Here is a 19,432-nt window from a genome sequence, read left to right as displayed (position 1 = left end):
CTTACATTTCAAAATTATCTGTAATTCTATCCCTCTTTACTTCTACAATTTTCTTTATGTGTATCTTTTTTTCACTGATCTTGCCAGAGCTTTGTCTATTTTTGTTTATTTTAGTTTTTTTCAAATAACCAACTTTTTTGTTTTACTGAGCTTCTCTCTACACACTGGATATTAGATAGCCATTAAAACAAACTAGAAGAACAAGCAGTTAGATGAATTTAGCAGTATAAGGTAAAAAAAAGACCCCCAAATTTTTATAATTACTAATATCCAAGGATCTGGAATTTCAGATCACGACAAATCAAAAACAAACAAACAACAAAAAAACCCAGAGATGCAACATTGTGTTTAAATCTATAGTTGTAAAACTCTAATCCAGCTTCGAAAGCCTTGGACCCGCAGGGGTCAAAAGATTGTAATACTTCTCCATCATATTAAAGTTTGTCAATGTCAACCAAGAGTTTGAAATGATTGTTAATGATGAATTCAAAGACTCAAGAGAATAAAAGCAATGGTTATTATCAAGGTGACAAACCCAGAGTTGGTGATTTCAGCTTTTAATGCAATCTCCCACTGTGCAAAGAGACTGCCACACTGTGGCACTGCTCTCCTGGGGGATTATGTCTGTGGACCCCTCACTGGCGGCAGCTACCCTGGACATTGACTATTGCAGGAAGTCTGCACCTCTCCACCCACTGTGGATGAAGTCCCACTACCTGCCCTCAAGACCACGTTGCTACTTCCTCCATGAAACATCTCCTGATCTCACTGTTAAGTGATTTCTCTTGAGGACCTGGTGTATCTTACTCATCTCCTTCGCCGATCTATAAGCTCTTAGAGGGCGCGACAGTGTCTAATTATCCCAGTAGTCTCTATAGGATCGAACACAAGGCCTACAATTCAACTCCCCGCTGAACAGAAAGATACTGATGTTCTGTTGTAGGCCAAGGTTTCTTTCTATCAGGTGGGACATAATACAGATATGTGATATGTTTTGTTGCTTAAACTTTCTCTAAAAATTATTGGGATCAGTCTGATCCCTAAAATTTATTCATTAAGTGTCTGAGTCCCATCCAGGATTAGTAGTGCTGGTCAATTAAATGACTCAGTTTCAGTATAGGACCACACACTAGTGACCAAACAATAACTATGGGCCAAAACGGGAAGTTTATATTACGGACAAGATTTTCTATTAGTTTAAGAAAGTTTATAATCTATTTCAGATTTCCATCCAAAATGGTTGAAAGAGAATAATGTTTTGGCATTTTTAATATTTCAGGTATGTGGAAAATTCTATTAGTATATTACATACGGATGTGGATATACTCTCCTATACCCAAATATGAATTCTAAACTTGAGAGAATAAACCAACTGGATAAATATGCAGGTTCTAGAAAATTTTGTTTGTAGGTAGACGGCAGAACAATAGAAATACTCCCTTAAAATTACCATATTTTTTTCAAGATTAAAAAAAAATTATTTTATTTTGAGAGAGAGTGAGTGAGTGAGCACAGAGGCAGAGGGAGAAGCAGACTCCCCACTGAGCAGGGAGCCTGATGCGGGGCTCGATCCCAGGACCCCGAGATCATGATCTGAGCTGAAGGCAGACGCTTAACCGACTGAGCCACTCAGGCGCCCCTCAAAATACCCTAGTTTTTAATCAGTGATTTTACCTTTTTTTGTATGGTAACCCGTATGGTGAAAGGCAGGGGAAATGCCAATATGTGGAGTTTGATCTTTTTTGAAGGAAGGAAAGAATGTGAAAATTTAGAAGCATTAAAATGAACAATGCATTACAATTTAGGTGGTTCATGAATCTTAAAGAGCTACTCCGAAAATTCAAATGAAATTGGTCATTTATATTAAAAGTTATATTGTATTTCTCTGCCAAGTCTTGTGTTTAGACAAAGACAACTGCTGAGCAGAAACAGACCACCACTCTCCCTTGCAGCTGTGCTCCTTCTGGCAGGTGGCCGGTGGGGTGACCTCCCATCTCTACCCTAGTGGGTGGCAGTACCACTCTCTTAGCAATAGCCTAGGTTTAAAAAAAAAAAAAAAAAAGGCCTACGACAATGGGAAAAAAGTGTTCTGAGTTCCAGGAAAAGGACCTGAAGACTTGGTCAAACCAAGGTCTAAGCTGGGGAAACCTGCACCGGGCCGGCTTTTGGATCCACTCTTTGCACTCCCTTCAGGCACCAGGGGGGACACCGAGATCTGTACCTGTTTCTCAGCTTGTTTCAGAAGCTTCTGGAATCTCTCGTCTTCCATCACACCTGGCGGTAGATCAGTCTCTCCCTGAGCTTTCAGCTCCTCCAGCTTTTGCCTCAAGCCCCTGAGGGCCTGCAGCTCGTCATTGAGGCGGCTCTGCCGGGTGAGAGATGCCTGAAGGTCCAGTTCTAGGTCTAGAGATGTGCGCACTGGGCGCTCTGGTGCTGTTCTTCTCAGGACTGGCTGGCACACCACCTGCAGCGTCAGAAAGCAACACAATAAAACGCCCTTCTTAAGTGGGTGCTCCTTGCTCTGCTCTCCCTCCTCCCTGGCACAGGACAGCAAGCATTTCTGGGCTCCCGGAAGTGAGGCACCACTGGCCAGGTGACCTGCTTTGGCCAATGAAAGGTGAGTGGCAGTGATGTGTACCACCTCCGGGCAGAAGCCTTGCCAGGCCAGTGCGGGATGTGTGGATTTCTGTCCCCCGCTAGCGGGACGGCAGAGATTCAGAGGTGGAGGCCCCATCAGTGTGGGTCTTGAGCAAAGACAAGATGAGCAGAGCATCTAAGACAACCTGCAATGAACAAGTAGCTAAGTGAGAAATAAATCTTTATTGTTTAAACGGCAGAGATGTTTTAAGTTGTGACCCTGGTATAGCCTCTGCTAGCCTGGCCAACGTACTGCACAGAGCCTGCCCTCTGTGAAACAAGACAGACGAGAAACCTACGCTTCGTCCATTTCTGGACCAGCGACTGCAGCCCCAGGGCGTGCTCCTTTAGCCATCGTTTCTGTGGGTGCCGGCCAGAATGTAGGTGCTCAGCGCGGCTAAGATTCTGAGCCCCTCCTCTCATCAATATGCTGAAATCCCAGCTCCTTCCTCAGCTTCCCAAGGTCTAATATCTACTTTCACCAGTGAATCACTGGTGCTCTTCCTGGAGCCAATCTTATCCGTTTAGCAAGAAATAATTACTGTGTATGCGTGAATGATTGTCTTCCAGGGTGGGGGCCAGGGGTGGTAAGCCAAACCCCGGGAAGAGAAGGCCCAACCCGTGAACCCTGAAGACTTGCAGCAGTGAGCTGTGCCACAGGAAGTCAGGGAAGGGAGAGATCGCTCAGGGCCGGTCACGCTTGCTTGAGGAAAGGAAGTCAAATGACGCTGGGTAAGATTGCATCAGCGGATGGGAACAGGAGGGTATTTCTTGCCCAGACTGTTGGCAGTGGGAATGGAAAATAAGAAGTTACTAATAAAAACTGGTACTATTTGATGCTAGAGGAGGGACTCGAATTTGAGAAGTACTTGGGCTTGAAGATCTGGAATGATAGTGGTGCTAATGACAGATGGCAGGGGAGGGCTTGCTGTCCCCTTCCTGTTCCAGAGCCCTCGTCCAGGGCTGAATAGCTTGTACTGGTCCAACACATACTGTTCTAACATTCTCTAACATTTTTATTAGGTTCCGTCTACTCAACCTCTGCTCTAACAAACTTATTACACAGCAGAATCACCGAGACACACACTCTTTGGCTGTATTACTTGTTATTCAAAACCAGAAATCCTTCCCAGTGGTTATGTAGATGGAGCCTTTCCAAGGACTCCAATGTGCAGCGGGGTGCTGGCCCATGTTTAATAAGTGGCTCGGGGCGGGGGCATGGGTGGAGAGAGAAGCATGGGTTGTAGGGTTTGCTGATTTCTATGGTGTACCTACTCCCGCCGTAACTGTTTCCGTGCTGTCAGTGGATGTCACTACATTGGGAAGACCACGCTGCTACCATCTGCTTTTGAAATTTTATCCAGGTGTCAAGGCCAGGGGCCTCCTGCACACTGTCTTTTAGATTCTCCCACCAGATGAGCTCCTTCCTATATTTTTTTAAAGATTTTATTTATCCATTTGAGAGAGAGAGAGAGAGCACACAAGCAGGGGGAGGGGCAGAGGGAAAGGGACAAACAGACTCTGCACTGAGCACGGAGCCCGACACAGGCTCGATTCCACGACCCTGAGATCATGACCTGAGCAGAAATCAAGAGTCGGAGGCTCAACCGATTGAGCCACCCAGGCGCCCAAGTTTCTTCCTTCCTTTCCCCCACCGCACATTCAACAGTCCTGTGTGCTCCCTGAATGCCTCCTTCAGACTGGAGCCTCCTGCGGGCGGTGCCTCCCTCCCCCACAGAGCTTGGCACACGCAGGGCTTCATGCTTATTTAAACGACACATCTCAGCTGAAGTACAACAGCTTAGTCAATTATTACTACACAAATCATTAGTAAGCAAATAACTTTCCATTAGTATGTCAGCTATAAGTAAGCAGGAATTGCTAAACTACTTGAACAGTCCAACTTTTAAATTTATTTAAATATTCTCTTAGACTCAGCCTTTAAGGCTCATTCAGAGACCGATCGCTTCCAGGAAAACTGGAGCTTTCCCCAAAATGTCTGTTTTCTAAGCAAGCTGCTAATACTGTGTACTCCTTGACCGGGTATCCACCCCTCTGAAAAGGTCCTGGGTGTTACACTCTTGCTCAAGAACCAGAGACAGTATGGGGACACATCAACCCACTCAGCAAGCCCCTTTCCATCGATACTGCTCAGTGCATTTCCTGGCGTCATGATCACAGGATCCAAACCGGCGCGGAACGGCTGCTCTCAAGCATACCCTCCCTCCGTCTCTGTAACTAACACGACATCCGCGACTCTCTGGAATCACAGTGGCTTCATTCAGCAGCCCAAGAGCACAGAGCAATGACGCTCAGCAGTTCTGGTATTTATGCCTCACCGTTTGTGATTCCGGATTGGACTGAGAAGGGAGATGTTGTTGAGGGAATACATACCCTTTTGACCCTCAAACTGCGCCGTTCAGTGGAGTTTCTCACAAACAGTGATTTTTTAGCCAAGGTTGAACTGTCACTGTCACTTCGATTCAACTGGCAACAAAGGATAAAAAAAAAAGAAAAGAAAGAAAAGAAAATCACTGCATAACGAGTGCTAGTGGGTTACAACTGAGAAGTTTATCAGGTAAATGCAGGTAGTGAGGAGTTTGTTTCTTTAAGAAAATCCTCCCCAAACAAGTTTTTTCCTGTTCTATGCTTTTCTTAAACAAGTAAGTTTTCTTCCATAATTTCAACAATTGCCTTTTGGTGGTAGTTATCAGAACTCCTGCATTAAGATAATTATACATACTTGGAAATAAAATTATCCCTTGTGTTTTTAGCTAATTTGCAATATTCATTTTTAAAAAGGAAGGCCTGGATAACATAGAGGGTTATAACCAGGTCAGAGTTCAGTCACAGTTTAGAACTACCTAGAACGCCCTTGGCCCAGACAATCGTCCTTACCCCTTCACCTGCTTCAGGTCTTGGCTGAAATGGCACCTTCTCGAGGACACCCACTCTGAACCCTACTTAAACCTGAGACCCTTGTTTTCACCATTCCCAATCCCCCTTAACTTGCTCTGTTTTCCAGAGAATCCGTCTCCACCCATGACCCTTCATGATTAGTTCATCATGTTCGCTGCTTGGCTCAACTCACAAGGATGTGAGCTCTGCAACGGCGGGGCTCTGGGGCTCTTCTGTTCACAGAGGAATTCCAACCAAGTATCTAGAAACATGCTTAGCAGTGGGTGCTTCATAAAAGTATTTGTTGAACTGAATGAATAAATTTAGAATTCCGAAAGTATTTTCTAAACCATTTTATAATTATTACTCTATATTACTGAAAGTCATAAATACTTCCAGAAGTAGAACTTGGCAAACTGATGCAAATCCCACCATATTCTCCACAGAACTGTGAATCTTATTCGGTAGCTAGAGGCATTATTAAAAGAAGATTTTTGTTCTAAAACCCAAGTCGCAATTTTGGTTCTGCGGGATTAATGCGGTTGGAAGTATGTAGGATGTACAGCGGAAATATAAAAAATATTTAAGTCTCAAGTAATTTTAAGTTTCTAAATACAGACTGAAGTACAAATACACCCAACTGCCAGGTCCTTAATTTCACCTGTTTGCCAAATAAATGGCTTAGAGTTCATGAGACCTTAAATTTAGGAAAAGGAAAAAACAACAACCCAAACTGAGAAGCCCCATACGAGTGTGATATTTCGGGTATATTCCCCAGCAGTTCTAGCCACGTGTGACTGCAGTCAGAGTCCGAAGACTGCCAGCACCCAGTCTCTGGTCCTCGGGGGGCCGCTGGCCGGCGGGAGGGCAGGGCCCCGGCCCCCTTACCCGGCAGATGTACTGGCTGCGCTCCCCCGGGGAGAAGGTCTGCGAGCGCACGATCACGCTGCTGCGCACGAAGGGCCGCTGCCGAGCGCTCAGGCCGCTGCGGTCTTTGGGGCGGACCGCCACCCCGGCATCACCTGCCTCGTCCGTGTTTGTCTCTTTATCCACCTGGAACGGAAGTCGGAAATTTGTCAGGAGCGGACGGGCGTGGATACCTGTCTGCTCCGTTCTTCTAAGTACAGAAGAAAGATCTGATCTCACAACAGAGCTGCACCCAGCACTGGGGCCACTTGGGACAGAGAGGTGTCACTCTGGATGGGAGCCCGGGGAGAGGGTTCCCCACTGAGCTAGGAAGTGACCCGCCGTGGGGAGGACAGGTCACCTCTAACACATCAGACCCACACAACGAAGGCTGAGGTTTACAGACAGTAACTGTGATATTGTGGAGAATCTTACCAGGAATACTTCATCATTAAACGCTGCTCAACATTGCGATTAGTTTTTTTTTTTTTTTTTTTTCAGAATAACGATGGAAGTAATTACATACAAGAAAATGAAAATATATTACAAAGTCAGTTGCACATAGAACAGGCAATTGCATGTATTTGAAAATAGCAATGCTGTGAAGCTGAGTTTGGATTTCTACCGTCTCTTTGTAAATGTCACGAGAAATAAAATGTAAGTAAAAACAGAAGTTTCTCAAAATACAAACTCTCTGGGCACAGGCAGATGTTTATTGTTGATCTTATGTGTATAAAAGAGTTCCGACCTGCCTCGTGCTGGTTTGCTCCTCTGTCGAAGGACGTCTTCGGTCAGGGAACGATACTATTTTGCCCAGGAAGAAAGAACTGGAATTTCCTAGACCCCATTACCAATATCACAAGTTTGAGAGCATCCTCCAAGCTGAAAATGTTTCCTCCCCGTGGGGATGCAGCCTCCACCAACACGTCTCTCGTTCGACTAGCGAAGTTACCGCTGCATAGCTTGGCTGGTGCCTGCCGGGAACCTGTCACCTGCCACCTTCCAGAGCCGACTCCTAGCAGAACCCCCTCAACCAAGAGGAACTTTAAACGTTTACTTCGGGTAAGAAATGGAAATAAACTTTGAGGAATCTTAACACAATTAAGTAGTCATCCTGGAATCTGGTTGTCATTCTGGAAATGCTTTTAATAAATATTCCGAGGACATTTATAGAGATCTAAAGAGCACTATTCATCTTCTTACATAAAATTTAAGCGAAGAATGAATATTTGGGGCCCATTTACAAATTTTACAGCATTTCCACTGCCTCTCACAGCCTACTTCCACAAACGCCTCTCAGGACCCGCTTTGGCACAAAATCAAGACGGGATCAGCACCGGAGCCAGAGTTGGCCTGTGCAGTGCCCACAGAGCCCGCGGGTCCTCACCAGCGCGCACGGCCCGGCCGGCGGCTCAGGCCCGCGGTCTTCGGCACAGCTGCTGTCTGTCCTGCCCGCGTCCTCCTCCACCTCGGGCGCGCTCGGGCACGAGCACAAGTCTCCTGCACAGCTACTGCCCTCTGGCAACTTCACGTCGGCCTCTTGTTCAGCCGCGATTTCGTCAGAGGCCTCGCGCAGCATGGTCAGCCTGCGGGGCGACAAGACAAGAGGAAACAGGTCCTAAGGCAGGCAGGTGTGCGCCCCGGCAGCGCGGTGAATGTGGCTCGCACCCGGGACCCGAACTGTGGCTCAAGTGCTCACGAAAGAGACAACCGCCATGTGAGTCTCTCGCAATATGCGGCAAAATCCCCATACTTCGGTCCTAGAAAGTTAAATGAATGAAATCTGACCTCATTCTAAGACAGTAAAACAGAAATACTCTGAAAATCACATACGAAATTTAACTTTGCCATTTAACAAACTCACTATAATGTGACTTGACATCAGTTATTTATTGTAAAATTAATCATACAACAGGATGGAGTGACTCTGCTAAAAACGAGTAAAGACATAAGCACCAGAAATCTTCATTATCCGGGTACTTGGCTGGCTCAGTCAGAATTTACAGAAAAATAAAATCTTAAAAAAAAATATGTCCATTGTCAACTGTGCTTACAGGCTAGCAGGGTAAAACCCTGTGTAAAGGGAGTTTTACTACTGATGTAACAAGAATCCTAATGCCACACGATCTTGTCTTTAACAAAAGCCACGGCAATGCACATTCGGTTTATAGTGCGTATAAACTGCCTGGAGAGGAACGCCATAGTACCCGCATGGCTTAGAATATTCATGCTTTGTCGAGTTTCATGTCCTTAGAACGGAAACACTTCTTCCACTGATAACTCAAAGTTGAGTTATAATTGTGATTGGTAACCTGACAAATTGGCACATGCCAGTAATTAAACGCCTAGTCATGCAGTGAGCACGGGGGAGCTAGCAATGAATTCTGCGAGCCATAAATTCCTTTGTCCTACAGACCAAGTGTATTTTTTGAAATGTATATGAAACGAATTGTATTTTACAAACACAAAGAAGCCTTAGTATTTAAAAATACCACGATGAACTTTATGATCACTCTATTACTTCTGCACTACTCTGATTCATAACCATTGTAAAGGATGTCTGATAAGGACGAAGTATATCTGTACTTTTTTGCATCACTGATGTAAGCTGTTCTTTCCAAATGTCCAAGAGTTTGTTATTGATGACATATCTTGTCACTGTTAGCTTGTAACAAGTTTTATAAACACACACACGTGCGCACGCATGCATGCATGCTATACATGTGTTAAGAGTAGTTCAAACATATCAGTATAAGCAACTACATATACATTAAAATCAATCCACATAATTTTACATATATACTCTAAAAACTGACGCATTCACTAAAATTTGTTTTAAAAAAACCAGGAAAGACAGTTCTTCACATGTATGTGAATCTAGACAAAAGCTAGAGTAACCTTTGTTTTTTAAAGGGTGGGGGGTGGAGAATGAGGAGGGGGCAGGAAAAGAAGATGGACGTGGAAACAAATAGAGTGACGCCTCAGACGCGGTTTTCTAGAATGTGTGTTCTGATGAGCCGGAAGCTAAATGGTACGATGGTACTTCTTGGTAGTTTAAAGAAAAAGAAAGCACGTTTTTAAATTTATGTGTGAATTAACAATACACGACCACACCTTTCAAAACAGGTATTTTAAGACTTAAAACAGCTCCGGAAAGAGTGTCAGAACTTCAGGAAGCAGGAACAAAGAACTCCCTTCCTGTGCTAACCCTGAGGCTGCCCGCAACTGCACGGCTGCCTTCTTCAATCTCTCATGACCGGAGAGGGTCTTTCCTTTAGTAGCGGCTCCCTGGCATGGCACTGCTTCCCAAATTCCAGGGTAAGATCTGAACCTATAAAGGTTCCCCCGAAAGTTTCTTATAAGAAAACTAAACACATCCTCTTTGAGCTCCCAGAGAGCAAAGGAAACAACAGCTTTACCAATCTCCATCTGGACCTCTTTGCTCTTCTTCCTGCCCTGGTGGTGGTTCTTCTTCTTCTTCTTCTTCTTCTTCTTCTTCCTGGGCTAATTCCTGTTTCACAGCCAACAGCTCGGCTGAGGTTCTTACAAGTAAGGCTGACACTGCATCCTGGGGAACAGAAGCCATATGGCAATGAACATCATCTATTTTGAGAAATGACTGATAAACTCATCAGATGGGGAGGTAAGCTTCCAGCTGTGAAAAGGAAGGTGGTACGGGGCCCAATCCTCCTGTTGAGAACAAATACGAAAGCTCAATAAAATAAAACAAAAAGCAACAAGCAAACCAACCAACCTCCAGCTGTTTTAAAGCAATCAAAGAGCAACACAGGCAATCAGCACTAGAGGCCAAGATCCCAGGGAGAAGAGAAATGCAAGGAGGTGAAGCGACATCACTGCTGCTCTTCTCCCTTGGGGACGTGTGTCAGCTCTCGCGGTGAGGCGCACAGGCTAGAACCGCGGCTGCACGGAACAGCGGCAATCTCGGTAAGATGCAAAGATGAACACTGCGCTGAAGGGCAGTCAGCGTGCGAGGGGCCAGAGAAAGGAACGGTAGCGAGCCCAGCATTCTGCACAATATTCTTGTTGTGCTGTTTGCCGTTCCTAGCAGCATATGTGAAAGCAAGAGGTGAGAAACTAAACAAAACCCAGCTGTGAGGAGGCTAAAACAGGAAACAGATGCTTCAGTTTCCTTATGGTCCCGGGTCTTTTTTTTTTTTCCTAGTGAGAGGAAAATTGGAACTCAGGTCCTCCAAGTGATCCAGGCGATCTGTAACTTGCCTTCTGGAAGAATATTAAATCCTCTCTGGAGGAAGGTATCAGCCAGAGCCTCTATCGTTCTTCATACCTAATGGCCAGCAACCACTGGAAACAGGACCCAAGGACTGAAGGTCAAGAACAGCAAGAGATAGAAAGAGGCAGCTCTACAGGTGATCCCTACACTACAGTTATTCAGAGAAGGAATTTAAGTTGTTACAGCTAAGATGTTCAAGAAAACTGACGCAATGATGGAGAATTGAACTAATGTATACAGAAAGACCACCGCATTAGCGCATCAGAGTGAGACTGCTAAAAATCAAAGAAAGAGAGAAAAATCTTATAAACAGTGAAAAAAAAAGAGGCATTACTTTCGAAGGATCAACCATTCTGCTGCAGCTCAACAGAATCAATGGAAACCAGATGACAACAACACGGTATCTTCAGTGTGTTCAGAGAATTAACTGCCTGCCCACCTGGAATTCTGAATATGCAGAAAACAAGTTCTTCACAAGTGGAAATAAAGACACTGCCAGAGCTGCACTAGAAGAAATACCAGAGGGAGTTCTTCAAGCGGAAGGAGAATGACCCAAATGGAAGCACAGGAATGCAGAAAGAAATGAACTACACCAGGAAGGGTAAAGATGTGGGGAAATCTACACGAATACTGACTGTCAATAAAACAATCCTACCTTGTGGGGTTTAGAACATACGTACCTAAAATACATGACCAATAATTTCACGGAAGGAGGAAAGGGAATTGATAAAGTCTTTTAAAATTCTTAGACTGCCTGGGAAAAAGTAAAAGCATGAATTTAAGGTAGCATCTAAAAACGCAAGGATGCACGTTGTAATCACCGGGGACACAGCAAAAAATAAAAGACTGTGTTACCAGTGATCTAATAGGAGGGAAAATGAAAATTTGAAAATGCTTGACTAATCCAAAAGAAGGAAAATAAGGAACAGAGACAGTACTTCCAGAAAACAAACAGTAAGACAATAGAGTCAAACCCAAATATATCACTAATAGCATTAAATGTAAATGAAATAAATATTTCATTAGAAGGTAAAGATTTTAAGACTGGATAATAATCCAAAACCCACTATATACTGCTTACAAGTGAAATGCTTTAAATCAGAGAATTCAGACGTGTTGAAAGTAAAAGGCTAGAAAAAGATAAAACCGTGAAAACACTAACCAAAAAGGGGCTGAGATACCTTTATGAATACCAGACAAACAGATTTTAAAACAAGAGGTATTAGAACAGATAAAGAGGGATATTTTATAACAATAAAAGGGCCAGTTGAACAGAAAGACACAACACAGTGCTAAATTTATATTTACCTAAGAATAGAGACAGAAAATTCAGAAAGCAAAGACTAACAAAATAAAAGGAGAACCAGACATCTATAATCGTAAGTTGGAGGATTTTAATATACCTCTCAACAACTGGTAAAATACGTGAACTGAAAAATTAGTAAATGTGGAAGATTTGAAGGACAAAATCAACAAACTTGACCTGCAGAATGCGTTCTTGTCAACACACAGAACTTTTACCAAAACTGACCGTGTGCTAAGCCATAAAGCAAGTCTCAATATTCTGCATGATTGAATAGTATGTACTCTGTTCTTGAAAACAGTGAAATACAGCCAGAAATCGATAATAAAAAGATAACTAGAAAACACCATTGTTTGGGAATTAAGTAAATATACTTCTAAAAAAACCTCACAGATCAAAAAAGAAGTTACAATAGAAATTATAAACTATTTTACATTCAATGATATTTTAATAATCTCATATTATCAAACTTGTGAAAAGCAGCCAAAGCTGTGCTCAAAAATAATTTTTTAGCCCTAAATGCATATATTGGAAAAGAAGGTTGCTAAACAATGATCTATCTCAAGAAGTAAAAAAAAGTACAGCAAATTAAAGCTAAAGAAAGTAGAAGAAAGGAAATAATAAAGAAAGGAGCAGAATTAACAAAATAAAAAACACATATGTAAATAGAAAAAAATCAACGAGGACAAAAGTTGTTTCTTTGAATAAAATAAAAAACCTGACGAGTTCCTAGCAAGAGTGAGAAAAAAACAGAAATGGTAAAAATTACCCATGTCAGAAACAAAACAGAGAACATAGCAAAGGCTTTGCATATATGAAAATAAGAAGGTATCATGAATAACTTTGCCAGAATTTTGGTAATATAGATAAAACAGACAAACCCTATGGAAAATACTACTTTTACTAAAGTGAATGCAAGTACAGAAAGTTGGACTAGTCCTATACCTAATAAAGAAATTGAATCTGTAATTAAAAAACAATCCACCAGCCCTTTTCAACTGGAATTCCATGAGAATTAAGCCTAATGACCTCCAACATCATTATATTAAAACAAAACAAAACGTTAACATCTAGAATGGTATAAGTTATGTGTCATCCTTGGGAGAAATAAGAAAGTAGTCATTGGAAACATTTTTTATAGTGCTTACTTCTTTTTTTGCAGAGCCTCAGTTGAGAAAGGCTGCTTTTCACAAAGAAAATTACAGGCGAGGCTGGTGAATTTTCTTGGGAATTCTTCCAAATATTTAAGGAAGATATGACACCCATCTTACAAAAACCTTCTGCAGAGAGTAAAAAAGGAATGCTTTTTAACTTATATTATGAAGCCTGTAAAACCTTGACATTACAAAAAAAGAAAACAAAGGACTAATCTCTTTCACGAACATAAATGAAAAATAACCCAAACACAAAATCAAGAAATCAAATGCAGCAACGTATATAAAAACACATATAAGATACACCATAATAAAGTCTGTCCTATTCTAGGAATCCAAGGGTGGTTTAACATTCAAAAGTCAATCAATGCATAATCCGCCACATTAAGAGAATAAAAGAGAACAACTGTGTAATCAATTTAAGAGGTAAGTAAACAGTAAAAATGTTTCATAAAATTCAATATCCATGCATAATAAAAAGTCTTAGCAAACTAGAAAGAGCAAGAAACTTCTTTAATCTGATAGCGATTATCTATAAATAGCCTCAAAAATCATTCTAAATGACGAATTATTGAAAGCCCTCACTTTGAAAAAAGTATAGTATCTACAGATATAGACAACTAAGCCAACAGAATATCCACGAACAGACTCCCACATATGCAGGCCATTGGACTCATGACAAAAATAACATTGTGATGCAACTGGGAAAGAAAATTTTTTCAACAAATGATGCTGGATCAATGAACTATCACATGGATAAAAAGGAATCTTGACTCCTACCTCACACCTTACACAAAAAATAATTTCAGATGAACTGTAGATCTAAACGTGAAAGGTAAGGCAAGAAGGCCTTTATAAGACAATACAGTAAACCATTCTCATGATCCTGGGGTAGGCAAACACTTCTTAAATAGCAAAGCAAAGCACTAAGCATACAGGGAAAAATTGATAAAGAAAACTACATTAAACCTGAGTATACTTCCAGTCACCAAAAGCCAACATTAAGAAAATGAAAAGGCAAGCCACAGAATAGGAAAAGATATTTGCAAAAAACATATTGGACAAAACACTCCAGTCTAAAATTAAGAACTGCTAACAAAAAAAGAGAATCCGATAGAAAAATGGGCAAAATCTTGAACAGACATTTCACAAAAGATGACATCCATCTGGCAATTAAAGACTATAATCAGGGAAACACAAAAAAACAGGAGAGTACTATGTATCTATTGCAACAGCTAAAATGAAAGAAGATAAAGACATGTACGAGATGCTAATAGCAGCACTACTCATCATAGCTCCCAAATTAGAAACTCAAATGTCCATCAATAGCAGAATGAACAAAGAAAGTGTGATATAATGATACAATTATCTACCACACAACACTGAGCACGGATGAACTACAATTACACGAAACAACACAGACGACTTGCACAAGCATAATGCTGAATACAAGATGCCAGGCATAAAAGAACATATACTGAATGATTCCATTATGTAAAGTTCAAAGACAGAGGTCAGAATAGAGATTGCCTTTAGGGGACAGTGGTAATGACAAGATGGGGCACAAGGGAGGACTCTGGGGTGCTGGTAATGCACTATACCCTGGGTGGTAGCTTTGTGTGTGTTGACTTTCTGAAAATTCATTGGAAAATTCACACTGCATTTGTATACTTTGCGATAAATCTCTCCATCACTCCTCTCCAGAAAAGAAACAAGTTAAAGTGAGATTAGAATAAGATAAGAAGTGCAATAAAAATGTATATATACATGTAACAACACTGTGAACCTAAGAAACACCTGTAGAATACTCACCCAGTAAGAGCAGAGAACACATTCTTCTCAAGGGCACCTGGAACATTCTCCAGGAATGGCAGCATATGCTAGGCCATAAAACAAGCCTTAGTAAACTTAAAAGGACTGAAATCATACAAAGTATGTTCTCTGACCACACTGTAATGAAATCAGTAATCAGTAACACAAGGAAATCATAAGAAGTAACAAAGATGTGAAAATTAACACATTCCTAAAAAACCAATAAGTCAAAGAAGTCACAAGGAAAATCAGAAAATACTGAAGAGATGAATGAAAATTCAAACACACCAGAGTCGGTAAGATGGTGCCCCAGCAGTGCTCAGCAAGAAATTTACAGCTAGGAGTGCCTGTGTCAAAGCAGAAGATCTCAGCTCTATAACCTAACCTTCTATCTTAAGAAAATGGAGAAAGGGGCGCCTGGGTGGCACAGTGGTTAAGCATCTGCCTTCGGCTCAGGGCGTGATCCCGGCATTCTGGGATCGAGTCCCACATCAGGCTCCTCCACTATGAGCCTGCTTCTTCCTCTCCCACTCCCCCTGCTTGTGTTCCCTCTCTCGCTGGCTGTCTCTATCTCTGTCGAATAAATAAAAAGAAAAAAAGAAAAAGAAAAAGAAAATGGAGAAAGAGTAAACCTAAAGTAATTAGAAGGAAGGAAATAAGACTACTCCCTCTCTCTCTCTCTCAAAAAAAAAAAAAAAAAAATCTCAGGGTTGTCAGATTGAGTCCTGTGTCAGGCTCCGTGCTGGGCCAGAGCCTGCTTAAGATTCTCTTTTTCCCTCTCCCTCTGCCCTCCTCCCTGTCCCTCTCTAAATAATAATAATAATAATAATAATAATAATAATAACAACAGAGTAGAAATTCATGAAATAGCAAATAGAGAAATATTAGAGAAGATCAGTGAAACCAAAAGGTGATTCTTTGAAAAGATTCAAAGAAGTAAAAACCTTTAGCTAAACGACCAAGAAAAATAGAGAAAAAGCTCAAATTACTGAAATCAGGAGCCAAAGAGGGACTACCACTCTCAACTCTACAGACATAAAATGAATTATAAGGGTTACTACAAACAACTGTTTGCCAACAAGTCAGACAACCTAGATAAAATGAACACATTCCGGAAAGACACAAACTACTCGAAGTGACATTATAACAAAATTGTGAGTAGACGTATAACAAGTAAGAGACTGAATTAGTAAACAAAAATCTCCCCACAAAGTCCAAACCCAGAAGGCTTCCCTGCCGAATTCTACCAAACATTTAAAGAAGAATTCATGCCAATTCTTCTCAAACTCTTCCAAAAGACAGATGATGAGGGAATACTTCCTAACTCATTCCCTGAGGCCAAAATTACTCTGATGTCAAAACTAGACAAAGACATCGGGAAAAAACTGTGAATACGGACAAAAAAAGTTCTCAACAAAATACTAGAAAACTGAATCTAGTAACATAAAAAGGATTATACACCATGACCAAGTGGGATTTATCCTAGGAATGCGAGGTTGGTTTGACATCTGAAAATCAATAAACCATATAAACAGAATAAAGGATAAAAACCACATGTCATCTCAATAGATGCAGAAAAGCATTGGTTAAATCCACAGCCTTTACAATAAAACACTTAACAAACTAGGAAACAGATTTCCCTCAACTTGAACAACTACAACAAACCACAGCCGAAATCATACGTAATGGTGAAAAACTGAAAATTTCCCCCTAAGATCACATCCATGACAAGGGTATCTGCTCTCATCACTTCTTGCGATATAATGGAAGTTCTAGCCAGGATGGAGGGGCAAGAAAAAGAAATAAAAAGCAATTGGAAAGAAGAAAGAAAAAAGACCAACTCTATTTGCAGAAGATACGATCTTACATATAGGAAATGCTAGGGAATCCACGAAAAAACGATTTGACGTAATAAACCTGTTCAGTAAGATTGCAGGATGTAAGACAAGTAGTCAAAAATCAATTGTGCAATGAATACTCTGAAAATGAAATTAAGAAAATAGTTCTATTTACAACAGCACCCAAAAGAATAAAATTGACAAAAGAAGTGAATTTTGGGCTCTGAAGATGGTAATACATTTTTTCAAAGAAGTTAATGAAGACCCAAATAAATGGGAAGATATCCCATATTCATGATCAGAAGACTTAAAGCTGCTAAGATGACAATACCCTCCAAATTGAACTACAGACTCAAGGAAATCTATATAAAAATCCTAGTTGCCTTTTTTTTGCAGAAATTGACAAAATAACTAAAATTCATATGGAAATGCAAGGGACCCAAATAGCGCAAACCATCTTAAAAAAGAAAAACAAAGCTGGATGACTCACATGTTCTTATTTCAAAATAACTACAAAGCTACAGTCATCACGGTAGTGTGATTTTGGCACAAATACAGACATACAGATTAATAGAACAGAATTTAGAGTTCAGAAATATAAATGATCACACTTGCGGTAAACTGACTTTAAGAAAGGGTGCCAAGATAATTCAGTGGGGAAAGACTAGAATAGCATAGTGTTTTCAACTAAGTGGTACTGGGAACAATTGCATACTCACCTACAAGAAAATGAGATTGGACCTACTCCTTATTTCACACATAAAGAACAACTCAAATGGATCGGAGATCTGAAAATAAGACTAAACTTAAAAACTCTCAGAAGAAAAGAAACACAGGAGTTAATCTTTATTATGTTCGGTTGGGCAAAGTCTTCCTAGATATGACACCAACTGCACAAGTAATGTAAGAAAGAAACAGACAATCTGGACTTTTATTAAAATTCTAAAATTTTGTACTGCAAACAAAGCCATCAAGAAAGTGAAAAGAAACTCATAGAATGAAAGAAAATATCTGCAAGTCATTTATTGGATAAGGGACTTGTATTAAGAATATATGAGGAACTCTCATAATAATATAATAATAAAGATAGAATAATCAAGTAAAATAATAAAGAGATAAGAACCCATTTAAAGGGGCGCCTGGGTGGCACAGCGGTTAAGCGTCTGCCTTCGGCTCAGGGCGTGATCCCGGCGTTACGGGATCGAGCCCCACGTCAGGCTCCTCCACTATGAGCCTGCTTCTTCCTCTCCCACTCCCCCTGCTTGTGTTCCCTCTCTGGCTGGCTGTCTCTATCCCTGTCGAATAAATAAATAAAATCTTTAAAAAAAAAAAAAAAAAAGGACCCATTTAAAACACGAAGGATGCAAATAGACAGTTCTCAAAAAAATTTAAAAATATACTCATGGCTAGTAAGTCCATGAAAACGTGCTCAATATCATTAGTTATTAGGTAATTATAAATCAAAACCACAATGAGATAGCACCTCACACCACACGGCATGGCTAAAATCAAAAAGACAGACCAATGACATGTGGCAAGAGCTGGGATGACAGGAGCCCTCGTACATTGCTGGTGAGAATGTAAAATGGTACACCCACTGTGGAAGACAGCTTGTCAGTTCCTCAGAATGCTAAACCACAGAGCTACCACACGACCCAGCAGGTCCACTCCTAGGTACAAACACCAAAGAGAAATGAAAACGTATGTCCAAACAAACCCTTATACAAATGTTCACAGCAGCAATAGTAATAATAGTCAAAAAGCAGAAACAGCCCAAATGCCTACCCACTGATGAGCAGATAAAAGGTGATATGTCCATATAATGGAGTATTATCTGGAAATATAAGGAATGGGCTACTAATACATGCTAGACTATGGATATACCCTGAAAACATGATGCTAAGTAAAAGAAGTATTATTCCATTATGTGAAATGTCCATAGTCAGCAAATTTATAGAGATAGAAAGATGAGTGGTTGCCTCGGGGGAAAGGCCTTCGGGAGAACAGGAGCCACTGCTAATGGGTACAGGGCTTCTTTCTGGGATGACCACAATGTTTGAATACTAGACGATGGTGGCCCAACTCCGCGAATACACTAAAAACCACTAACTGTGCCCTTCAGATGGGTGAACTGTAGGCTTTCAGTGGAGGAACTGTATGGTATGTGAATTACACCACACCAAGCTGTTACCGACATTTACCCACTGTGTGACCATCACATCAGCACTCTCCAGGGTCCAAGTCCTATGTCATCATCCTGCGCGCCTTATAGTGTCGGCCACAAACCGGGGCGTGTGATACAAGCTTGACCAGCACGCCTGCTTCCCTTTCACCACCTACCACGACATCCACTGTCGTTTCTGGCACACAGGAGATGATCAATAATTATCTGACTTGTGCTTGGTAAACTCCTTCCTCACGGATAACCGAAAATGAACTTGGTAACAATATTCACAGATGCCAAGTCAGTGATGAACGGCCTCCCAAAATGCCTCTCCGGAAATTTTTTGAAGTGCTGAATGTGGATGACTGTTGGTTACAACAAACTTCTTAATAGAAAATATTTATCACTTCATTGATGTAACAAATAGAAACTAAGACACTCATTAGCCTCATAATTGAACAGCTGTGA

The 19,432-nt window shown here is 41.2% G+C and overlaps 1 protein-coding gene across 6 annotated transcripts in view; it reads right to left on the bottom strand.

Moving 5' to 3' along the window:
• Positions 1–19,432, bottom strand: part of WWC2 (WW and C2 domain containing 2) — a 201,601-nt gene that overhangs the window by 20,681 nt on the left and 161,488 nt on the right. For all 6 annotated transcript variants that reach the window (XM_057303533.1, XM_026508558.4, XM_057303535.1 and 3 more), the window contains 5 exons: positions 9,861–10,009; positions 7,829–8,027; positions 6,424–6,588; positions 5,032–5,124; positions 2,222–2,464 (listed from right to left, as the gene is read on the bottom strand). In XM_057303533.1, coding sequence (XP_057159516.1) covers positions 2,222–2,464; positions 5,032–5,124; positions 6,424–6,588; positions 7,829–8,027; positions 9,861–10,009 — 849 coding nt within the window. The remainder of the gene's footprint in view (positions 1–2,221; positions 2,465–5,031; positions 5,125–6,423; positions 6,589–7,828; positions 8,028–9,860; positions 10,010–19,432) is intronic.

Source organism: Ursus arctos, unplaced genomic scaffold (assembly GCF_023065955.2).
Source record: "Ursus arctos isolate Adak ecotype North America unplaced genomic scaffold, UrsArc2.0 scaffold_27, whole genome shotgun sequence".
In the NCBI taxonomy this organism is placed as follows: domain Eukaryota; kingdom Metazoa; phylum Chordata; class Mammalia; order Carnivora; family Ursidae; genus Ursus; species Ursus arctos.
Note: the sequence above shows the minus strand (reverse complement) of the source record. Positions and strands in the feature narration are given on the sequence as shown.